This window comes from Onychostoma macrolepis, chromosome 08 (genome assembly GCF_012432095.1).
Source record: "Onychostoma macrolepis isolate SWU-2019 chromosome 08, ASM1243209v1, whole genome shotgun sequence".
Classification (NCBI taxonomy): Eukaryota; Metazoa; Chordata; class Actinopteri; order Cypriniformes; family Cyprinidae; genus Onychostoma; species Onychostoma macrolepis.
This window is the reverse complement of record NC_081162.1, coordinates 24,709,777-24,727,213: the sequence shown is the minus strand read 5'-3', so window position 1 is coordinate 24,727,213 and position 17,437 is coordinate 24,709,777. Positions and strand designations below refer to the sequence as shown.

The 17,437-nt window shown below is 36.4% G+C and overlaps 2 protein-coding genes across 3 annotated transcripts; one reads left to right on the top strand and one right to left on the bottom strand.

Annotated features, from left to right (window-relative positions):
• The first annotated feature begins 341 nt into the window (after positions 1 to 341).
• Positions 342 to 7,117, top strand: pcsk1nl (proprotein convertase subtilisin/kexin type 1 inhibitor, like). The gene is made up of 3 exons (XM_058783902.1): positions 342 to 627; positions 5,200 to 5,717; positions 6,509 to 7,117. Exons 1-3 carry the CDS (start codon positions 550 to 552, stop codon positions 6,897 to 6,899), a joined length of 987 nt encoding a protein of 328 aa, XP_058639885.1. The 5' UTR covers positions 342 to 549; the 3' UTR covers positions 6,900 to 7,117.
• Positions 7,118 to 8,842: 1,725 nt separating this feature from the next.
• lhfpl4b (LHFPL tetraspan subfamily member 4b) lies at positions 8,843 to 17,209 on the bottom strand. Of its 2 annotated transcripts, XM_058783904.1 has the most exons (6): positions 16,670 to 17,183; positions 16,539 to 16,582; positions 12,321 to 12,749; positions 11,722 to 11,955; positions 10,568 to 10,613; positions 8,843 to 10,482 (listed from the first exon to the last, which is right to left on the bottom strand). In XM_058783904.1, the coding sequence occupies exons 3-5, from the start codon at positions 12,736 to 12,738 to the stop codon at positions 10,588 to 10,590; spliced, it is 678 nt and encodes a 225-aa protein (XP_058639887.1). In that variant the 5' UTR covers positions 12,739 to 12,749; positions 16,539 to 16,582; positions 16,670 to 17,183; the 3' UTR covers positions 8,843 to 10,482; positions 10,568 to 10,587. The 2 variants fall into 2 exon arrangements, with proteins under 2 accessions (XP_058639887.1, XP_058639886.1); XM_058783903.1 differs by having other exon boundaries at positions 16,539 to 17,209.
• Between the last annotated feature and the right edge of the window lie 228 nt (positions 17,210 to 17,437).

The window sequence follows — 17,437 nt, the reverse complement described above, 5'->3', positions numbered from 1 at the left end:
ATTATGAAATTCTGTATTGCAAATATTTGTGGCATTTGCACTGTGCTTTTTCTTATTTGTACACAATTTAGAAGTGTGTGAAAAATTAATAAATACATTTTCACATACTATGCATTTTGTGTAAGTATTTTATGTTATTATATATCTGTTATAATATAATAATAATAATCACTATTATTACTTCTAGTACTGCTATAAAAATCTAATAAACTTCTTGTGACTTGCATTTTTGACTGTACTGCACAATAAAAAAGATGGCAAATATTGAAATTGTGAATTATCATTATTATTAGCTAGACATTATGTACATTACTAAACCCTGATCTGATTTTTCAGATTGCAGCAGAAATCTTTCCACCAGATTTACCATCCAAAAATCACAAGCACAGTCCCTTCTCTCTCTGTGTGTGAAATATCTCTGTTCAGAGTAGCAGTAAAGCTCCTCCCCCTCTGCTCTGCTCTCTCTGTCTGGATCTGTCCGTCTCTGTGCTAGTGTTCGGTAGCAGCGTTTCTCTTCACTGCAGGGGCAGCTTCATTCTCTTCTCCAGGATGTCGGGCCTTCTGACCAGCTCTCTTCTGCTCTTCCTCTCCTTGACGCTGTTCCAGATCCGCACACCAGAAGCAAAGGTAAAGCAAACACCACACCAGACGCTTATAATGTGTGTTTGCAAAGACTGAGTGCTTAATCCACTCTGATTTCTCTATAGCTACATTTTAACCTGCATGATTTCTTCCTTTTCGTCTCTACACTGTTAGGTTTGCATTTGGTGCTAAATGCCAATTTCACTGTGTTTAGGGGCACTTTCCTATTTCATAATCTGTATGTTATATATGTTAAAGTACACAATGTACTATTTAGGTGCGTTTCATATGTTATGCTTGGCTGCGTGTTAATTTCTGCTAAACTGATATGTCACCAAGAGCAATGAGATCAGTCGAGCCAGATAGCGTGAAATAGGGCGTATAAATCATCATTGCCTGGCAACAACAGAGCACATATCAACAGGGCTTTACTGTTGAATACTATGCTGATTAAATTCTGGAAATTTCTCAGAAAGGCAGTGCACAGAAATGGATGCAGAACAAAGAGCTCTTGCAAACAACCCAAGATCATGTTATACAGATGATGTGTCTTGTGTACTTGTTGACTCTACTGTTCTATTGCTGATGAAAGCATTTTATTTTTAAACAAAGAATATTCTATTGAATTTAAAAAAATCTTATTTGGAACAAGTATGCAAAAAAAGCTAATTAATGTTAACAATGTTTAGAATCAGTAATGATTCCAGGGCGTTTCTATGATGTTCGGAACGTTTTATAGTGCATTGCTATGCATTTGCCAAGGCAACAGGGCTTGTGATACACTGGTCTCTAGATCCATTTATCATAAAAATGAGAGTTCAGCAGTACTGATGCATTGGAGAGATCTGTGGACAGCTGATATAAAGAACTGTGAATTCAAGTAACTAGTTTGTGAGAAATGAGAGAACATGCGTAGCAGTCATTAGTGTGCGCTCATGTTTTCAGCACCACGGACAGCAGCTCTAACTGAAACACAGTCATGTTGAGCTGAACGTAAACACTACAGTGATTTTGGGAAAGTGTGAGGGATTAGGGGCCATATCTGAAGGACAACACGGGATAAAATCAATAGGAGAGGAAGCACAATCTCATTAGCAGAACAAACAGCCGCTCTTTCACTCCAAGCGGAGGAGGAACGCTGCCATGGCAACAGCTTTTAGAGAGCACTCTCAGTTTTCTTCCATCCATCCATCCATCCACCCATTTTTACTGTAAAAAATGTTGTCAACCTAAAATGTGCTTTTATTTGCTATCATCTGAATTAACATTTTATTCAAATTAAAAATTGATTTAAAATCACTCAATATATGTGAGTACATTGGGTTCAGTGTTATTTTAGTATTAATTAAATTCTACTACTATAGTATTTTTAATTAGCTAACCTATTTTTATATATATTCTGTTTGCATTTTAATTTTATCTTAAATTTGTCATTTTGTTACATGCTTTTTTTTTTTTATTAGTTTTTTTACCTGTTTAGCTTTTTTTCAGCTTTAGCTTTAGTAATTATTATAAATATTAGTGTATATATCAGTTAGCTTCCATGGCAACATTTCAGCTTTATTTCAATTACAGAAACTTTTTTAACAGTTTTGATTAACGTCATCACTAATTTGATTTTTTAAAGGTTTTTTAGGTTTAAGTTTTTCATCAAATATTTAGGCCTATATATTTTTTTTGTATTAATTTTAAATCAATTACTAAAATTATTTTTAATAAAAAACAACAATAACATAACTAATTGGATTGTTTTTTTGTTTTTTTTTATCTTTGTTTTTAATATCTTTATTATTATTATTATTATTATTACAGCTTTTTAAATTACCCAAAACTGTTTTAACAGTTTTAGTTACAACAACACTGATTGGATCACACTTAATCTGTACTCTTAAACTGTAAACATTTTTTATTGTAAACTGTTTTTTTACACTTGCAGTTGATTTTAATATAAAAAGTGGGTGCATGAAGCATCTTTTTCAGCATCTTTATTAATTAAGTGTAATCCTATGAAGTATATTGATAATCACGTATAATATATTTTATAATGACATACAACTATATGCAAATTAGTGTGACAAAGTACTCTGGCTGAAGTCTGCAGGAGTTGTAAAGTAACTTTGCAGATAGCTGTTCACGTTAGAAACATTTCCATTGGCGCAGTATTGCAGAGTAGAGCAGATGGTAAGGAACTGGAGGACATCAACACCACTTGAACTCATGATATGAACAACAAGATCTCCCACACACGCAATGTGTACGTCTGGAGCGCTACTGACGTCATAATGCGCCAGAGTGAGTCACTGATTCAACTCACACAGCGCTCAGAGGAATCCTGCTGCTTTAGTTTCAGACGTCAATATATCTGCCTCATTTGTTATTAATCATAACAGCCCTGAACTACCACATAAAGCTGAGAAACTGACTCCGCAAAAAAAAAGTTCCATTTATCATTCTAACACAAAATATCCTTTACAAGAACACAAAACTTGCACATATGGTAGTTCTTGAGCACCGCTGCTAGTTGTCTCTAAGTGCTCGCTTTGCAATTTAGAATAATTATGTTGCACACAGAGGGTGAAGACAATGCCATGACTTAGCACTTCGTTTATAACCTCAGGCTTAAGCTCAAGCTCTTTTCAGTGGCTAACATGAGTAGAGAAACAGATTCAAGGCTCTAGACCATAAATCACTGCTGAAACAAGTCTCCTATCAGTAATGGTGGACGTAGATCATCAGTGCCAGTGACAGAACTAATATACGCTGAAGAGGAGCTGGTTACTCATACTGTCAGAATGTGCTTGCTATGCACCCTACAGTGATTTCAGGCTCTAGAAAGCATCTTTCTTTTCTTCTCAACAGCGTGTGAGTGTAATTGAATGTCTGACTCAGTGGGGATGGAGAGGAGGTGTGAGGATGGGAGCGCAGATGAGAGGAGAGGAAAACATGCTTACTAATGCTTCCTCTCCAATGCATGAATGATTAGTATGTAAAGTGTCACTAGAGTGGGAGGTGTGTGTTTCTGTGCTCTCAAAGGCAAATGTACTTCAGAATCTACAAATCATAAAATCCTCTGCCCTTACTGCCATTCACAGAGTTGGTCCTCTGAATACATTAATTACTAAGCAAGATTACATTATTACATTAAATTGCATTAAATTATTAAACAATAGCCTACATGACAACAACAGAAGTTTAGTTGAAAACACCAACATGAATGTAATCAATTGCAGCATCTATAACAATTTTGAATTCATGTAATCTAACAATGGCTAGTTGGATACACCAAAGCCCCGCCCACCAAAGACACGTCACCTGTCAATATAACAAATCAACGGAACAAATTTTGCAGCACCATGTTTTTGTAACAAAACAACAAAAGTAAGCTGAAATGACCAAAATCAAGTATATATAACAATTTTAATTAACGTAATTTCACAAAGCTACAGCTAGCAAAACCAAAAATACGCCCAAAAACACGTAACCTGTCCAAATAACGGAACTAATTTTGAAGTTACTTCTTATAAATTCTAAGAATAACAAAAAAATTTAGCTGAAGTAACCAAAATGAATGAACTCCATTAAAGCATCTACAAATATTTTTAATTAACGTAATTTCACAACTCTACCGACGACTAAACATAATTTAATCACCTGTCAACATAGCAAAAAAAGGGAACAAATCTATCAGCGCCATGGGCATTTGTACAAGAACCATCTACTTACCTGTGTGCAGACTAACTTCATCCTCCACTCCATCTTTCAGTAAAGTCATATTAGTCGGAGTCGTTCCGTCTAACTTGTTTTGATGTTTCTCTTCACCTGCGGTCCTAATCCCACATTATGCGCGCCAACGGTCGGTGATAGCTAGCAGATTCATTTACGTTAATGGTTTGAATGAAAACACTGTGGACGCTGCGTCATTTGAATATTCATTCTGATTATTAAATAAATTAATTAAAATTTAATTACTAAATCACTTTCGTTGTTACGTTCATTTTTAAGAGATTTTTGACATCCGCTGCCTCCTCTACTTGCAAAAAAAACAAAAACGTTTCTGATTAGATAAAAAGTGTGGGCCGCTCCCCTTCCACAGAAATAGATGTGATTTCTCAGGACTCTTATTTCAGTGATATCTGACAGGTCTTAGTGTTATTTTAAGAGTTGTATTTAAAAGTGTTAATAGCAACTTTAAACAATGTTTTATGAATTAGAAAAAGCTTTATTGTTCAATATAGTGTTGAAAATATGGGTAGTTGACAAATATAAGCCACCATTTTTTTGGACCATTTTTAATAAATAATCATTTTATTGTTGTATATGAGGTCATAAAAACTGCATACATAAGTCAAAGCATGTATGTTTGCTCTGAATGTTCAGAAAAGATCATTGAACATTATGAAACAATTTGAACTGGAAAAACATTTGCCACAATAAGCAACTCTATTCATGAATAAAATCTGTCTTTGCATACTGCCACTCATGATATTGAAGAGTACAAATGAGTATAAATAAAACTTGTGTGTACCAAACTGTGCACAGAGTTGTTTAACATAGAAACAAGACATTTATCACCAATCATCTGTTTGATTTCTTTGTCTTCCTCTCTGTATTTGTCAGTCTCTCTCTGCCATGCGTGGAGGAGGTGGAGTCCGTCTGCGAAGAGACCTGCGGGATTCAGTGCCCTACGAGGCCCAGATGATTTCTTACCCCGCTGCTGACTTCAGGAGTCGGAGCAATGATGTGTACTACCAGCCAGAGGTCTTGAGAGCTCAAGGTCTTGGACAAGCCCTCCAGCGACTGGTGGAGAACGATCAGAGGCGGGAACAGGAAGCAGCTTATCTGGCGTCAATGCTGCGGCTCCTGAACGAGGCACAGAATAACAGACAGGGCAAACCTGAGGAAGAGGAGGAGGAGGAGGGTGATTTCCAGGGCCAGTACCCTCCGGACTACGATGAGACCGAGCAGGCCGTGAGCATGGCGAAGCCCCAGGCTTCATGGCAGGGCCTTCTGGATCCTCAGCTTACTCAGGCTCTACTCAACCGCTACAAGCAGGAGAGACTGATGCAGGCTGGACTCGCTCCGAACACCAACAGGATTCCTGAGAGAGAGAAGGACAAAGACCAAGAGATGCTCAGGTAATGAAAACATGTAGTTCGCAAAGAGAACAGAACCTCGGACTGAAGTAAGCTAAAACACTAAAAGTAATAATTGTAAATAAATTAAAAACTACAACTGAACTAACCCAAATAGAAAGGCATAGAACAAAATTACAAAAAATTAAACTAAAATTCAAATGAAAACTGAAAATATTGTACAAAAGCTAATCAAAAAATCTTAATACAAATATAAATATTAGATTAAAAACTTAAACTAAAATAATAAAAATGACAGAAGCATAATACAAAATTACAATGAAGAAATAAAAGCTCATTCAAAATATTAATAATGGCTTAATACAAATATTAGATGTAAAACCTAAAGTAAAATTAGAACTAAATAGTAATATAGTAAAAACAAATACTAATAAAAATGACAAATTTACTCAAATGAATGAATTAAAAAAAATTATAAAAATGCAAAAAAAATATAGTCCAAAAGTTAATTCAGAAAATTAATAGATACATAAATAAATTTATTAGATGGAAAACCAAAACTATTAAAAAATTAATAACAATGAGAAAAGCACATAAAATTACTAAAACTATTTCACTGAAATGAAAACCAAAACTAAATATATATAAAAATAAAAGTTAATTCAAAATATTAATAAAAACTAGAAAAAAGTATATAAATAATACTACAATAACACTGTTCCAAAAAATGCAGTTTATTTATTAAAAAAAAAAAAAAAAAAAAGCATTAAAGACAACCTTTTCAAGTTGTCTTTAAACAAACATACAACAATTTCTTTTTTGTATCATTAAAGGTACCTTGTTGAGAAGATCCTCTCCAGCTTGGCATCGGGTGGCAATCAGGGAGGCCCTTCAAACCAGCGTGCTAAACGGGACCTGAGTGCTGTGGCCAACATGGAGCAATCTGGAGGACCCACCCTAAAACGCTCCCGCCGGTCCCTAGACTCCGCCCCTGGCCCCTCCCCACAGGTCGAGGCATCGCTGCTGAGGGTGAAACGGCTCGATGGCGATGTGGACGATGATGAGGTCGCAGGGCAGAGCAACAGAACGCCACACGTCGGTCTGCAGAGAATGAAGCGCATAGACACTGACCAGCCCCCCAAAAAACACAGCCGCAAGCGCAGAGCCCTGACCTACGACCCCGCTCTGATCGTACAGCACATCCTGCAGTACCTGCCAGCCTAAAGAGTATGAGAAAGTGAGAGGAATAACAAGGAAATGTTTGGGGGAAAATAGAGGGAAATCTAGACAGACAGAGGGACTGCAACATTTCACTTGCTTACAGATACGCCAGCGTTCATTGTCATCTGCCTAAATCTAATCAAGGCCTGCTTGCCGAGGTACTCTGATATGATGTTACTCTGTTTCAATGTTATACTATAATAAATCCCACACACATAACAGCTTATGGAATATGCTTTTTCTTTTTCTACTTTCTGGCTACATTATACAGTATGGAAGGCCTTTTCTGCCAAAAAATTAAAAAGGTAATTGCAACTTTTTTTTTAAAAATTGTGAGATCATATCTGACAATTCTTTTTTTTTTTTTTTCAGATTTATGAGTTTATATCTGAAAACTCTGCCTTTTCTTCTCAGATTTCTGACTTTACATCTCTTAATTCTGAGTTTTTGTCTCAAAATTCTGCCTTTTATTTCTCAGATTTCTGAGTTTACGTCTCAGGATATAAACTCCAAATTTTGACCTTCTCGCAATTGAGTTTTTATCTCACGATTCTGACTTTTTTTTCTTAGAATTGTGAGACATAAACTCAGAACTGTGAGGTATAAAAACTTGCAAGTTTATATCTCACAATTCTGACTTTTTTCTCCCATTTCTGAGTTTACATTTTGTAATTCTGACTTTTTTCTCAGAATTGCAATGAAGTCAGAACTGAGAGATTGTAAGTCTCAGTTACCTTTTTAATTTTTTTATTCCATGTTGGAAACAGGCTTTCATAGTACAGGCATGAAATGACCTTACTGACATGGAAATTATCATCAGTTATTGGCTTGCACAAGTAGCTCATCGCTGTTTTTGTCATAATCAACAGAATCAAGGTCACACTAACCTTTAATACAGACTGAGTTTCACTATAAATAAGATCTGTTGAAATGCTGTTAATAACTCCTTAAAAACAAAACCACAGCTTGACCAGGGTCGTGCAAGAGTGCATTTAGGTGATGTTTTGTCGGGTGCATTAGGGAGAGAGTTTCTACAGAAGGCCGTTTGCCCAGAATCCCTGAGTTTCATCTCAACAGATGAAAGGAGCATGACTGTGCTTCCACAGAGATCCAAATATATCAGAGCTTTGCTACAGCTGTCAGTGGGTTTGGAGACACTCTGTTTCATATTGTGAGCAAAGCAACAGTAATTATAACAGCAGGCTATAACTCTATGCTTTCAGTATTTCTGCTGTGTAACTGAATGGCAGCTCTATATGGAAAATAAAGTTTTTAATGTGATAGCCATAGATTAAATAGTTATCAGGAGTAGGCTATTGATAATTATAAACATTATATAATCTAATTTACTTAAAATTTGTTCAAAAGTTTGGGGTCAGAAATTGATATTTCTATTTACATGTATTCATTCAACAAGCTTTTATTCGGCAAGAATGCATTAAATTGATCAAAGGTGAGAGTAAAGACATTTATAATGTTACAAAAGATATTCTTTTGAATATTCAGTTCATCGAAGAATCCTGAATAAATGTATCACGGTTTTCACAAATTATATACACAAAATAAGGGTTGTTTTAAATTGTAATAACATTTCACAATATTACTAATTTATTGTAGTTATCCAATAAATGCCTTGAGCAAAATAGACTTCTATCAGCATTAAAACATTAAAAAAATCTTGAACAGAAACATTTAGATCCAAATGACAATGAATCTGAACAGAACATCTATAAACTTCTTAAATAATTTGCATCAGTCTATTTCACTCACTGTGTGATACAGGCCTTATATGTTATATTTACAGACTGACTTATGAATCAGATCAGTTGAATATTTGACATTGCTATATCTACTCCTATACCTATTGTATATTGTTTTAGAAATTAAGCTAAATTTAGAATTTTTTTTTTTTTTTTTAATGGAAACAAATGATTGAGAAACAAAAATGATTGAAATATATTTATTGCATAAGATATCTGGTACAGGTTTAAACAACACAACATCAGATCAGCTGCTTTATACAGCAGTAAGCAGCACTACAAGAGTGTTTAGACTCAAAAAGAGCCTGTCTAAATGTCAAACCTGCTCTCACTGAGTTTCCTGTCCTCTCTTTCTCTGATTGGCTGTCTAAAGTGGTGTACCATCTTCTTAGTGTCATATGCATCCTATTCAAGCTTGATGAAGTGTTTTTTGTCCCTTGACTTGGCTTCGAAACGTTCTGTCTGATACTAATCACTGTCCCAACTTCTTGCCCTCTGGGTTTGTAATCTGACTATTATGAATTTGTGAAGGAAATCGTGGCTCTTAGTATATAAATGCTTTTCGATATTTGTGCAGTCATAAAATCTTGTACAAAAATACATATCTCTGCACTGCAAGTTTTGTCAAACAACAAGTGCTAACAACAAGTGTAAGTGCTAATAAAGTGTATGTGAACACCAATATTTTGTTTAGAACTTTGCATTGCTTTTACAGTGGAAGAGGATTAGAAATTACCTCACTTTTAACATTTAATGCAACGACTTGATAAAATCATAGAGTAGTAGTATTGTATCTAAACAGAAGCACAACTAAGACAATGCCTTGTTATATTTTAACGGTGGCTAAAGACAATTACAAACAGTGGCATGCAAATTTAAAGTCAGCATGAAGCATGAATTGCTACTGTATTGTAAAGTATTTCCATGTGAAAAGGAAGATCTTAAAGGAACAGTTCACTCAAAAATTAAAATTTGCTGAAAATTTGTTCACCGTCAGAATATTCAAGATGTAGATGAGTCTGTTTCTTCATCAGAACACATTTGGAAAAATGTAGCATTACATCACTTGCTCACCAATGGATCCTCTGCAGTGAATGGGTGCCGTCAGAATGAGAGTCCAAACAGCTGATCATAATAATCCACATGTAATCCACATCACTCCAGTCCATCAGTTAACATCTTGTGAAGTGAAAAGCTGCGTGTTTGTAAGAAACAAATTCTGACGGCACCCATTCACTGCAGAGGATCCATTTGTGAGCAAGTGATGTAATGCTAAATTTCTCCTATAAATATGAATATAAATATGAATAATTATTTGCTACTTTTAGCTTAAATCAGTAAATCCATATGTTTAAGACTTTACTGACAAAGAAAACAACAAAACAGCTAACTAAACAGATTAACAGCATTATAATGCTGAATATATAACTAGATTTAACTCCAGTCCTCATCTTAAATTCGTGCACAAAAACATCCAGAACACAGAATCAAACATCACAGTTAATCCTCTAAACATCATTTAACTGAAAACCACATTGATCCTCGACTGTACCTCCACTTGGAAATGCACTAAAGAAAATGGCCTTTCCTCTTCTCTATTTAGAGCCGCCATTACAAGATCAGAGTAATGTTCCTCCGCCGGGGGAGAAAGAACTCGGATACTGTTGCCAGGTGACTGTTTCTACGCAGACAGGTTATGTAAGCAGAATTCACAGGATGACGACGACATCATGCTGAGGGGGAAGAGATAAGCGTCTCTTCACATGTTTTATGTCATCATTATTTGTCGAAAGAGAAGTGCACAAACGACGTGATGAAACAGCCACCTGAGAGGGTAAGAAAGAACAGCGACGTGACTTACAGAAGAGAAGAGAAGATGCTAGTGCCAGAGAAACCAGACTACTGTCTTACCAGCAGTTTCTGACCGGTGATTATGCTGCCAGTAACAAGCCAGTCACTGAGATGAGAAGAGAGGAGAAAACAACATTACATGATTCAAATATCTGTGTGTAGAGAATAACATGAAAATGAGTGTAATTAACATTAGACTAAATTAAGAAAGATAATCAAGCAAGCAGTACAGCTTAACATCACAAGGAAAGTTGAATCACATACATACATGTAATAAAAGACTATTAATTTGCCAACATTTATTGTTGACAAAATATTAATATTATTTATCAATAAAGAGTTTTTAATATAATTTATATGCTATTATAATAATTAATCATTTTGAATTAGCATTTAGTTTTACTTTCAGCTTTAATTTTAAAGTTTTAGTATTTTTGTTAATATTAGATCGTTTTTATAAATATTTCTGTATAGCTTTCATTTATTTTATTTCAGTTCAGTTTTATTCATTTTATTAAATTTAGAAAAGAATCAAGGAAGCAGATTTAAGAGTAAAATGTCTTTGTATGTTTGTATTACAAAATAATAATTTGCCAACATTTATTATATATATACATACACACACACACATATACATATATACATATATATATATATATATGTATATATATATTTGTCAATATAAAACCAGTGTTATTTTAGTATCATATGATTATTATTATAATATATAATCATAATATTTATTAATATTTTGAATTAGCTTTTATTGTCATACTTTCAGTTTTCATCTTAATTTTAAAGTCCTAGTAATTTTGGTAATATTAGTAGTTTTTAATATTTCTATTTAGCTTTAATTATTTTTATTTTAGTTTATTTATTTATAGTTTTTTATTATTTGTTGCTAAGGTGACATTTTTAATTTTGTTTTTACATTTACAAAAGTTTACAAGTTTTCGTGTAATATTTATATTTTGTTTTATTTCAGCTTTATTTCTCATTTACAAAAAATATTTGTAGTATTTTCAGATTTATTTATCAATAATACCACTGTATAAAACACATTTCTATTTAATATGTTAAATATAAACATGTTTGTAAAAAAAATTATGGTTCAGTTTCAAAATCATTAACTAACTAAACTCTACTCTCTTAAAACAGGCAGTCGAACATTCATTGATTTTAGAGATTTTAGCAAGAACATGTGCAGCATTTACCATCACCGTCCTTGGCGTCTTCTGGCAGCAGGGCATCTTGGCGATTCCCCAACACAAAAGCCAGCGTGGCCAGTATGCCGGCGTCCAGCACCCCCAGCAAGGCCAGTATGTACGCCCAGTGCACAGAGCAGTTCCCCGGGGAGAAACTACTCACACGCTCCCCACACAATGCCCGCATCTCAGCACACGCCCAGGAGTCTGGGAACAACACACACGCCAGCGCCAAACAGAAGCCTGCACCACAAACACACATGCATTTAGGAGTAATGTACTATCTAACATATTTAGTTTGGATTTCAGGTAAGGAAAAGCACATTTTCATGTGGAGAGGTTCTCAATATACTGCAGCTTTGCAGAGAAATGTTTCTTGAGCACAAATCATATTAGAATGATTTCTGAAGGATCATGTGACACTGAAGACTGGAGTAATGATGCTGAAAATTCAGGTTTGAATTTTGAAAATCGCAGGAATAAATGACATTTTAAAGATATTCAAACAGAAAACAGTTATATCAAAATATTTCACAATATTCCAGTTTTTACTGTATTTTTGATCAAATAAATGCAGCTTTAGTGAGAGATCAGTGGAAGAGTCTCACCTGCTGTGAGCTGCAGCCAAGCACAGATCTTATAGACTGTTGCTGCGTTGCAGAATCTGAACAGACACAGGCAGCCCACGCTGGCCCACACCATGGTGAGAGACATGCAGACCAGCACAGCGGGAGACTGAAAGGCAGGGAGTGGGGTCAGGGTGTGAAGAGACCCCCGGCATTCTGGGACAGGCCAATCCGTCTCCATGCAGACCTCAAAGAGGCCCAGAGTCCCGGTCGGAGGAGCCGGACCCCCTCCTCGGTAGTGCAGCTCCCGTGTGCCCACCCACGATGGCTGAATGAGAATGACCACCTCGATAACGGCAAAGCAGAGCGTGCAGACGGCCCACAGCACACCCACCGCCCGAGCGCTCCGGATGAACTCGGTCTGATACAGACGGGCCACCTCAGACGAGTGATGCTGCATGCTGGAGACAGCTGGACACCACAGACAGCAGAAAGATCAAATTATTACCAGTGTCATTTTAGTATCATTGAGATACAGTTTTTATTAATTTATATTTTTTCTGTTTTCGTTTTAATTTTAGTTTGGTTTTTAATTTTGGTTTAAGTTTTAGTAATTTTGCCGTGTGCTTTGTCATTTTTATAATTTTTTAGGTCTATATAGTTTTTTTAATTTTTTTACCTCCGTTTAATTATTTTAGTACAAAGCCAACTTAACCGAAAATGAGAAATAAAATTAAAAAAAAATCGCTGAAATAAAATAAGTTTAATTAATTTTTTTTATTCCTAATTTTATTTCATCTAATTTTATTTCTGTTAAATTTTTCAAGCAACTGAAAAATTATATTTAATGGTTTTAGATTATGTTCAACACTGGACAACATTTTTGCTTTTATTTATTTATGGTACTAAAATTCATGTTATATTTCACAACTAAAATTATGATTAAATTCATCTGTTACCAAGGTTATTATAGTAAACTAAATTCATTAAAAAAATGGTTACTTTAAATAAAATATTTTTTAAAAACATACCACTTGTTTTATTTCAGCTAGTTGCCAAGGCAACATTTCTTATTTTGATATTTTTGAACTATATACACCATAATAATTAAAAATGTAAATTTAAAACAAAATAATAATTAATATAAACTATATTTACATTTACATTTACATTTAGTCATTTAGCAGACGCTTTTATCCAAAGCGACTTACAATTGGGGAATACATCGAGCGATTAATCTTGAAGAGGCAATCAGACATACTGAAGTGCTTGCAACACCAAGTCTCAGACATTGTTCAAATAAATACAAACTACCAAAGGAAGGAATAAGTAAAGATAATTTTTTTTTTTTTTTTTTTTTTTAAGTTTAGGATGAAGTCAAGTGCTGTCGAAAGAGATGAGTTTTCAGTTGTTGCTTGAAGATTGACAGGGATCCAGCATTCCGGATAGAGGTGGGAAGATCGTTCCACCAGCCAGGAATGGTGAATGAGAATGATCTAGAGAGTGATTTTGCGCCTCTGTGATGGTATCACGAGGCGTCGCTCACTAGCAGATCTCAGATTTCTGGAGGGATGTAGTTTGTTAATAGAGAGTGCAAGTAAACGGGTGCTGAGCCAGTGGTTGTTCTATATGCAAGCATCAGTGTCTTGAACTTGATGCGAGCCGTGATTGGTAGCCAGTGCAGGGAGATAAAGAGAGGTGTAACATGGGCTCTTTTGGGCTCGTTGAAGACCAGTCGTGCCGCTGCATTCTGAATCATTTGTAGAGGTTTGACTGTATTAGACGGAAGTCCAGCCAGAAGAGCATTGCAATAGTCCAGCCTAGAAATGACAAGGGCCTGGACAAGAAGTTGTGCAGCATGCTCTGTCAGAAAGGGCCTGATCTTTCTGATGTTATATAGTGCAAACCTGCAAGATCGAGCAGTTTTGTAATGTGGTCTTTGAAGGTCAGCTGATCATCAAAGATTACACCAAGATTTCTGACCGAAGTTGATGGGGTTATTGTTGATGAACCTAACTGGATCGTGAAGTCATGCTGTAGAGTCGGAGTGGCAGGGAGGACAAGAAGCTCAGTCTTTGCCAGGTTGAGCTGCAGGTGATGTTCTTTCATCCATGCCGAGATGTCCGCCAGGCAACCTGAGATCCTTGCAGTTACCGTTGGATCATCTGGTTGAAAAGAGAGGTAGAGCTGTGTGTCATCAGCGTAGCAATGGTATGAGAATCCATGTGCCTGTATGATGGGACCCAGTGATGTAGTGTATGTGGAGAAGAGGAGGGGTCCAAGAACTGATCCCTGAGGAACCCCAGTGACCAGTGTATGTGCTTTGGATACCTCCCCTCCCCAGGCCACCCTGAAAGACCTACCAGTGAGATAGGATTCAAACCAGCGAAGTGGAATGCCAGTGATGCCCAGTGATGAGAGGGTGGACAGGAGTATCTGATGATTGACAGTGTCAAAAGCGGCAGATAGGTCCAGCAGAATGAGGACTGATGATTTGGAATGGGCTTTTGCAATTCGCAGGGCTTCAGTGACCGAGAGAAGCGCAGTCTCAGTTGAATGGCCCCTCCTGAAACCTGACTGTTTAGCATCCAGTTTGTCGTTCTGTGAAAGAAACAGTGAGACTTGGTTGAAGACAACTCGTTCAAGTGTTTTCGCTATGAACGGAAGGAGAGAGACAGGTCTGTAGTTTTCTATAAGAGAAGTGTTTAATGTAGGTTTTTTGAGCAGTGGGGTTACCCGAGCCTGCTTGAACGCAATGGGGAAGTTACCTGTGAGTAGGGATGTGTTGATGATGTGTGTGAGTGCAGGTAAGAGTGTGGGTGAGATTGCTTGGAGAAGGTGTGAGGGATTGGGTCAAGAGGACATGTTGTAGGATGGTTGGAGAGGAGAAGCTTGGATACTTCAGCTTCAGTGAGTGGACAGAAAGAAAAGATGGGAGTTTTAGCAGTGGATGTGGTAGGGTGAGGGTCCTGTGTGCGTGGAGGTGAAAACTGACCACTGATTGATCTAGTTTTGTCTGTAAAGAAAGTGGCAAAGTCATCAGCTGTAATAGAGGTGGTGGGAGGAGGTGGAGGGGACAGAGGAGGAATTAAATGTTCTGAAGAGATTACGCATGTCTGGAGCGCTGTCGATCTTGTTGCGGAAATGTGAGGATTTGGCAGTGTGGACTTTAGCAGAGAAGGATGTGAGCATAGACTGGTACCTACTGAGGTCCGACAGATCGTTTGATTTGCGCCATTTTCTCTCTGCCGCTCTGAGTGTAGTCCGATGTTCACGAAGAACCTCGGATAACCAGGGGTTGGAAGGAGCAGCCCGTGCGGGCCTAGAGGAGAGAGGACAAATGTCGTCTAGACAAGAGGTTAAGGTAGAGCATAAAGTCTCAGTAGCTGCGTTTACATCCAGAGATGAGAAATGGGTGGGTGAAGGAAGAGAGGAGGATACCACAGAGGAAAGATGGGAAGGAGAAAGGGAGCGCAGGTTTCGTCTAAAAGTAACTGGTAGGGGGGTTGGTGGCACAGGAGAAGCAAAGTGTAATGTAAATGTAATGAAGAAATGGTCCGAAGTATGTAGCGGTTGTACCAGAATGTTATCTGCAGTACAATTGCGTGTGTAAATTAAGTCAAGTTGGTTGCCTGATTTGTATTATACAAATTTGTTTTATATAGAAAACTATTAAAAAATACAAAAACACAAAATTACAAAAACTAAAATGAAAGCAGAAAATAAAAAAGTAACATTAACTAATTTGAACTATTAATAAAAACCATTAAAATAAAACTAGAATTAGTTCACAAAAATACAAATTTTAGTTCATGTCCTCTCAGGTCTATTGAATAATATTAAAAGATACAATTTTGATCTTAATAGTATATTAGAAGATGTTAAAATTTTTTAATTCTTTAGAATTGTTAGTTGATGTTAACTAATTAACTAAGGTTAACAAATGAAACCTTATTATGAGGTGTTACTGTTTTTATATGGTACTTCAGGGTAATGTCATCTGTACTTTATTGTGCTTCACATTTATTTACATTATACCTTAAAAAATACCATGCTATTACAATGAAGCATGTCCTGGTATTACCATGGAAAAATGCTAATACCATGGTCATTTTTAACACAAAAACATCAAAACGCATTTCTAATGATAAAAAGGAACATGATGAACAGCTGAGAGAGCTGATGCCTACAGGAAAATGACCTGAAAAGCACATGTCAACCTGGTGAATGATGTAAAGAGATGGATGAAGGGAGATTCACCTCTGCTCTGGCTGATTCCAGGTCTCTTCCTCCCACCACAGGATCTGGGTGACAAAAATCTCATTAATATTGAATGGCTTGAGAGCAGCATCACGTAAAAACGTAGGAGTGAGTGAAAGAGAGAAATTGACCTGAATGGAGGGATTCTTCTCCTCCTCTTCCTCCCAGAGGGATCACGGCAGGATGTGCGACATTAGAAACAGGCCCACGCCGCTTGCAACCATCTTCCTCGCACATATGGAGGGAGAGGAGAATGGGAGACGGGAGGGGGAGCGCAGGGCCATTCTGATTGGGAGGAGGGTCTCTCACACACACACGACACACACGCGTGCGCAGCAATGCAATCCAATGATGCACAATGAAAAAATTAAATTACCTGTCAATCCCTGTGGGGGGAAAGAGAGAGTTACAGCTCATCGATTACATTCCATGCAGAAGAAAGAGGAAGTGAGAGAATAATACATGGAGCAGAAGTGATGCATTTCAGATGAGCACAAGATAAATAGCACAGAAAGACGCAGCAGGGGAATAAACATGAATGGTGGAAGGAAGAAGCTCGTCTGTGCATCATTTAGCAGGTTTACTAGCGTGAGGACATGAACATTAATGCTTGCAAAAGAACAGAAACCAAAGGATTTAAAACAAGACCATCACACTCTGGGTAAATCTAATTAAAATATATATATAAAAAATATATGTGTATATATATAGAGAGAGAGAAGGTGGGGGGATGGTCTATTTTAAAAATAAAACACTATAACACTTTTTTTCAAATCAGCATAACTAACAAAAATAAAACACACCATTATATGTAAGATGTTTGTTGTAAAAGTATTAGTTAATATATTATCTGTAATACTTTTACAACAAACATACTTTACAATATATGTAATACTGTA

Coding starts and splice junctions, on each gene's coding strand:
- pcsk1nl (XM_058783902.1), top strand. CDS start 550: ATGTCGGGCCTTCTGACCAGCTCTCTTCTGCTCTTCCTCTCCTTGACG. Junction 628..5,199: donor TCCGCACACCAGAAGCAAAG/GTAAAGCAAACA, acceptor TGTATTTGTCAG/TCTCTCTCTGCCATGCGTGG. Junction 5,718..6,508: donor AAAGACCAAGAGATGCTCAG/GTAATGAAAACA, acceptor GTATCATTAAAG/GTACCTTGTTGAGAAGATCC.
- lhfpl4b (XM_058783903.1), bottom strand. CDS start 16,629: ATGCTGCTCTCAAGCCATTCAATATTAATGAGATTTTTGTCACCCAGA. Junction 12,750..16,538: donor TGGAATCAGCCAGAGCAGAG/GTGAATCTCCCT, acceptor TGTGGTGTCCAG/CTGTCTCCAGCATGCAGCAT. Junction 10,614..11,721: donor AGACGCCAAGGACGGTGATG/GTAAATGCTGCA, acceptor TTCTCATCTCAG/TGACTGGCTTGTTACTGGCA.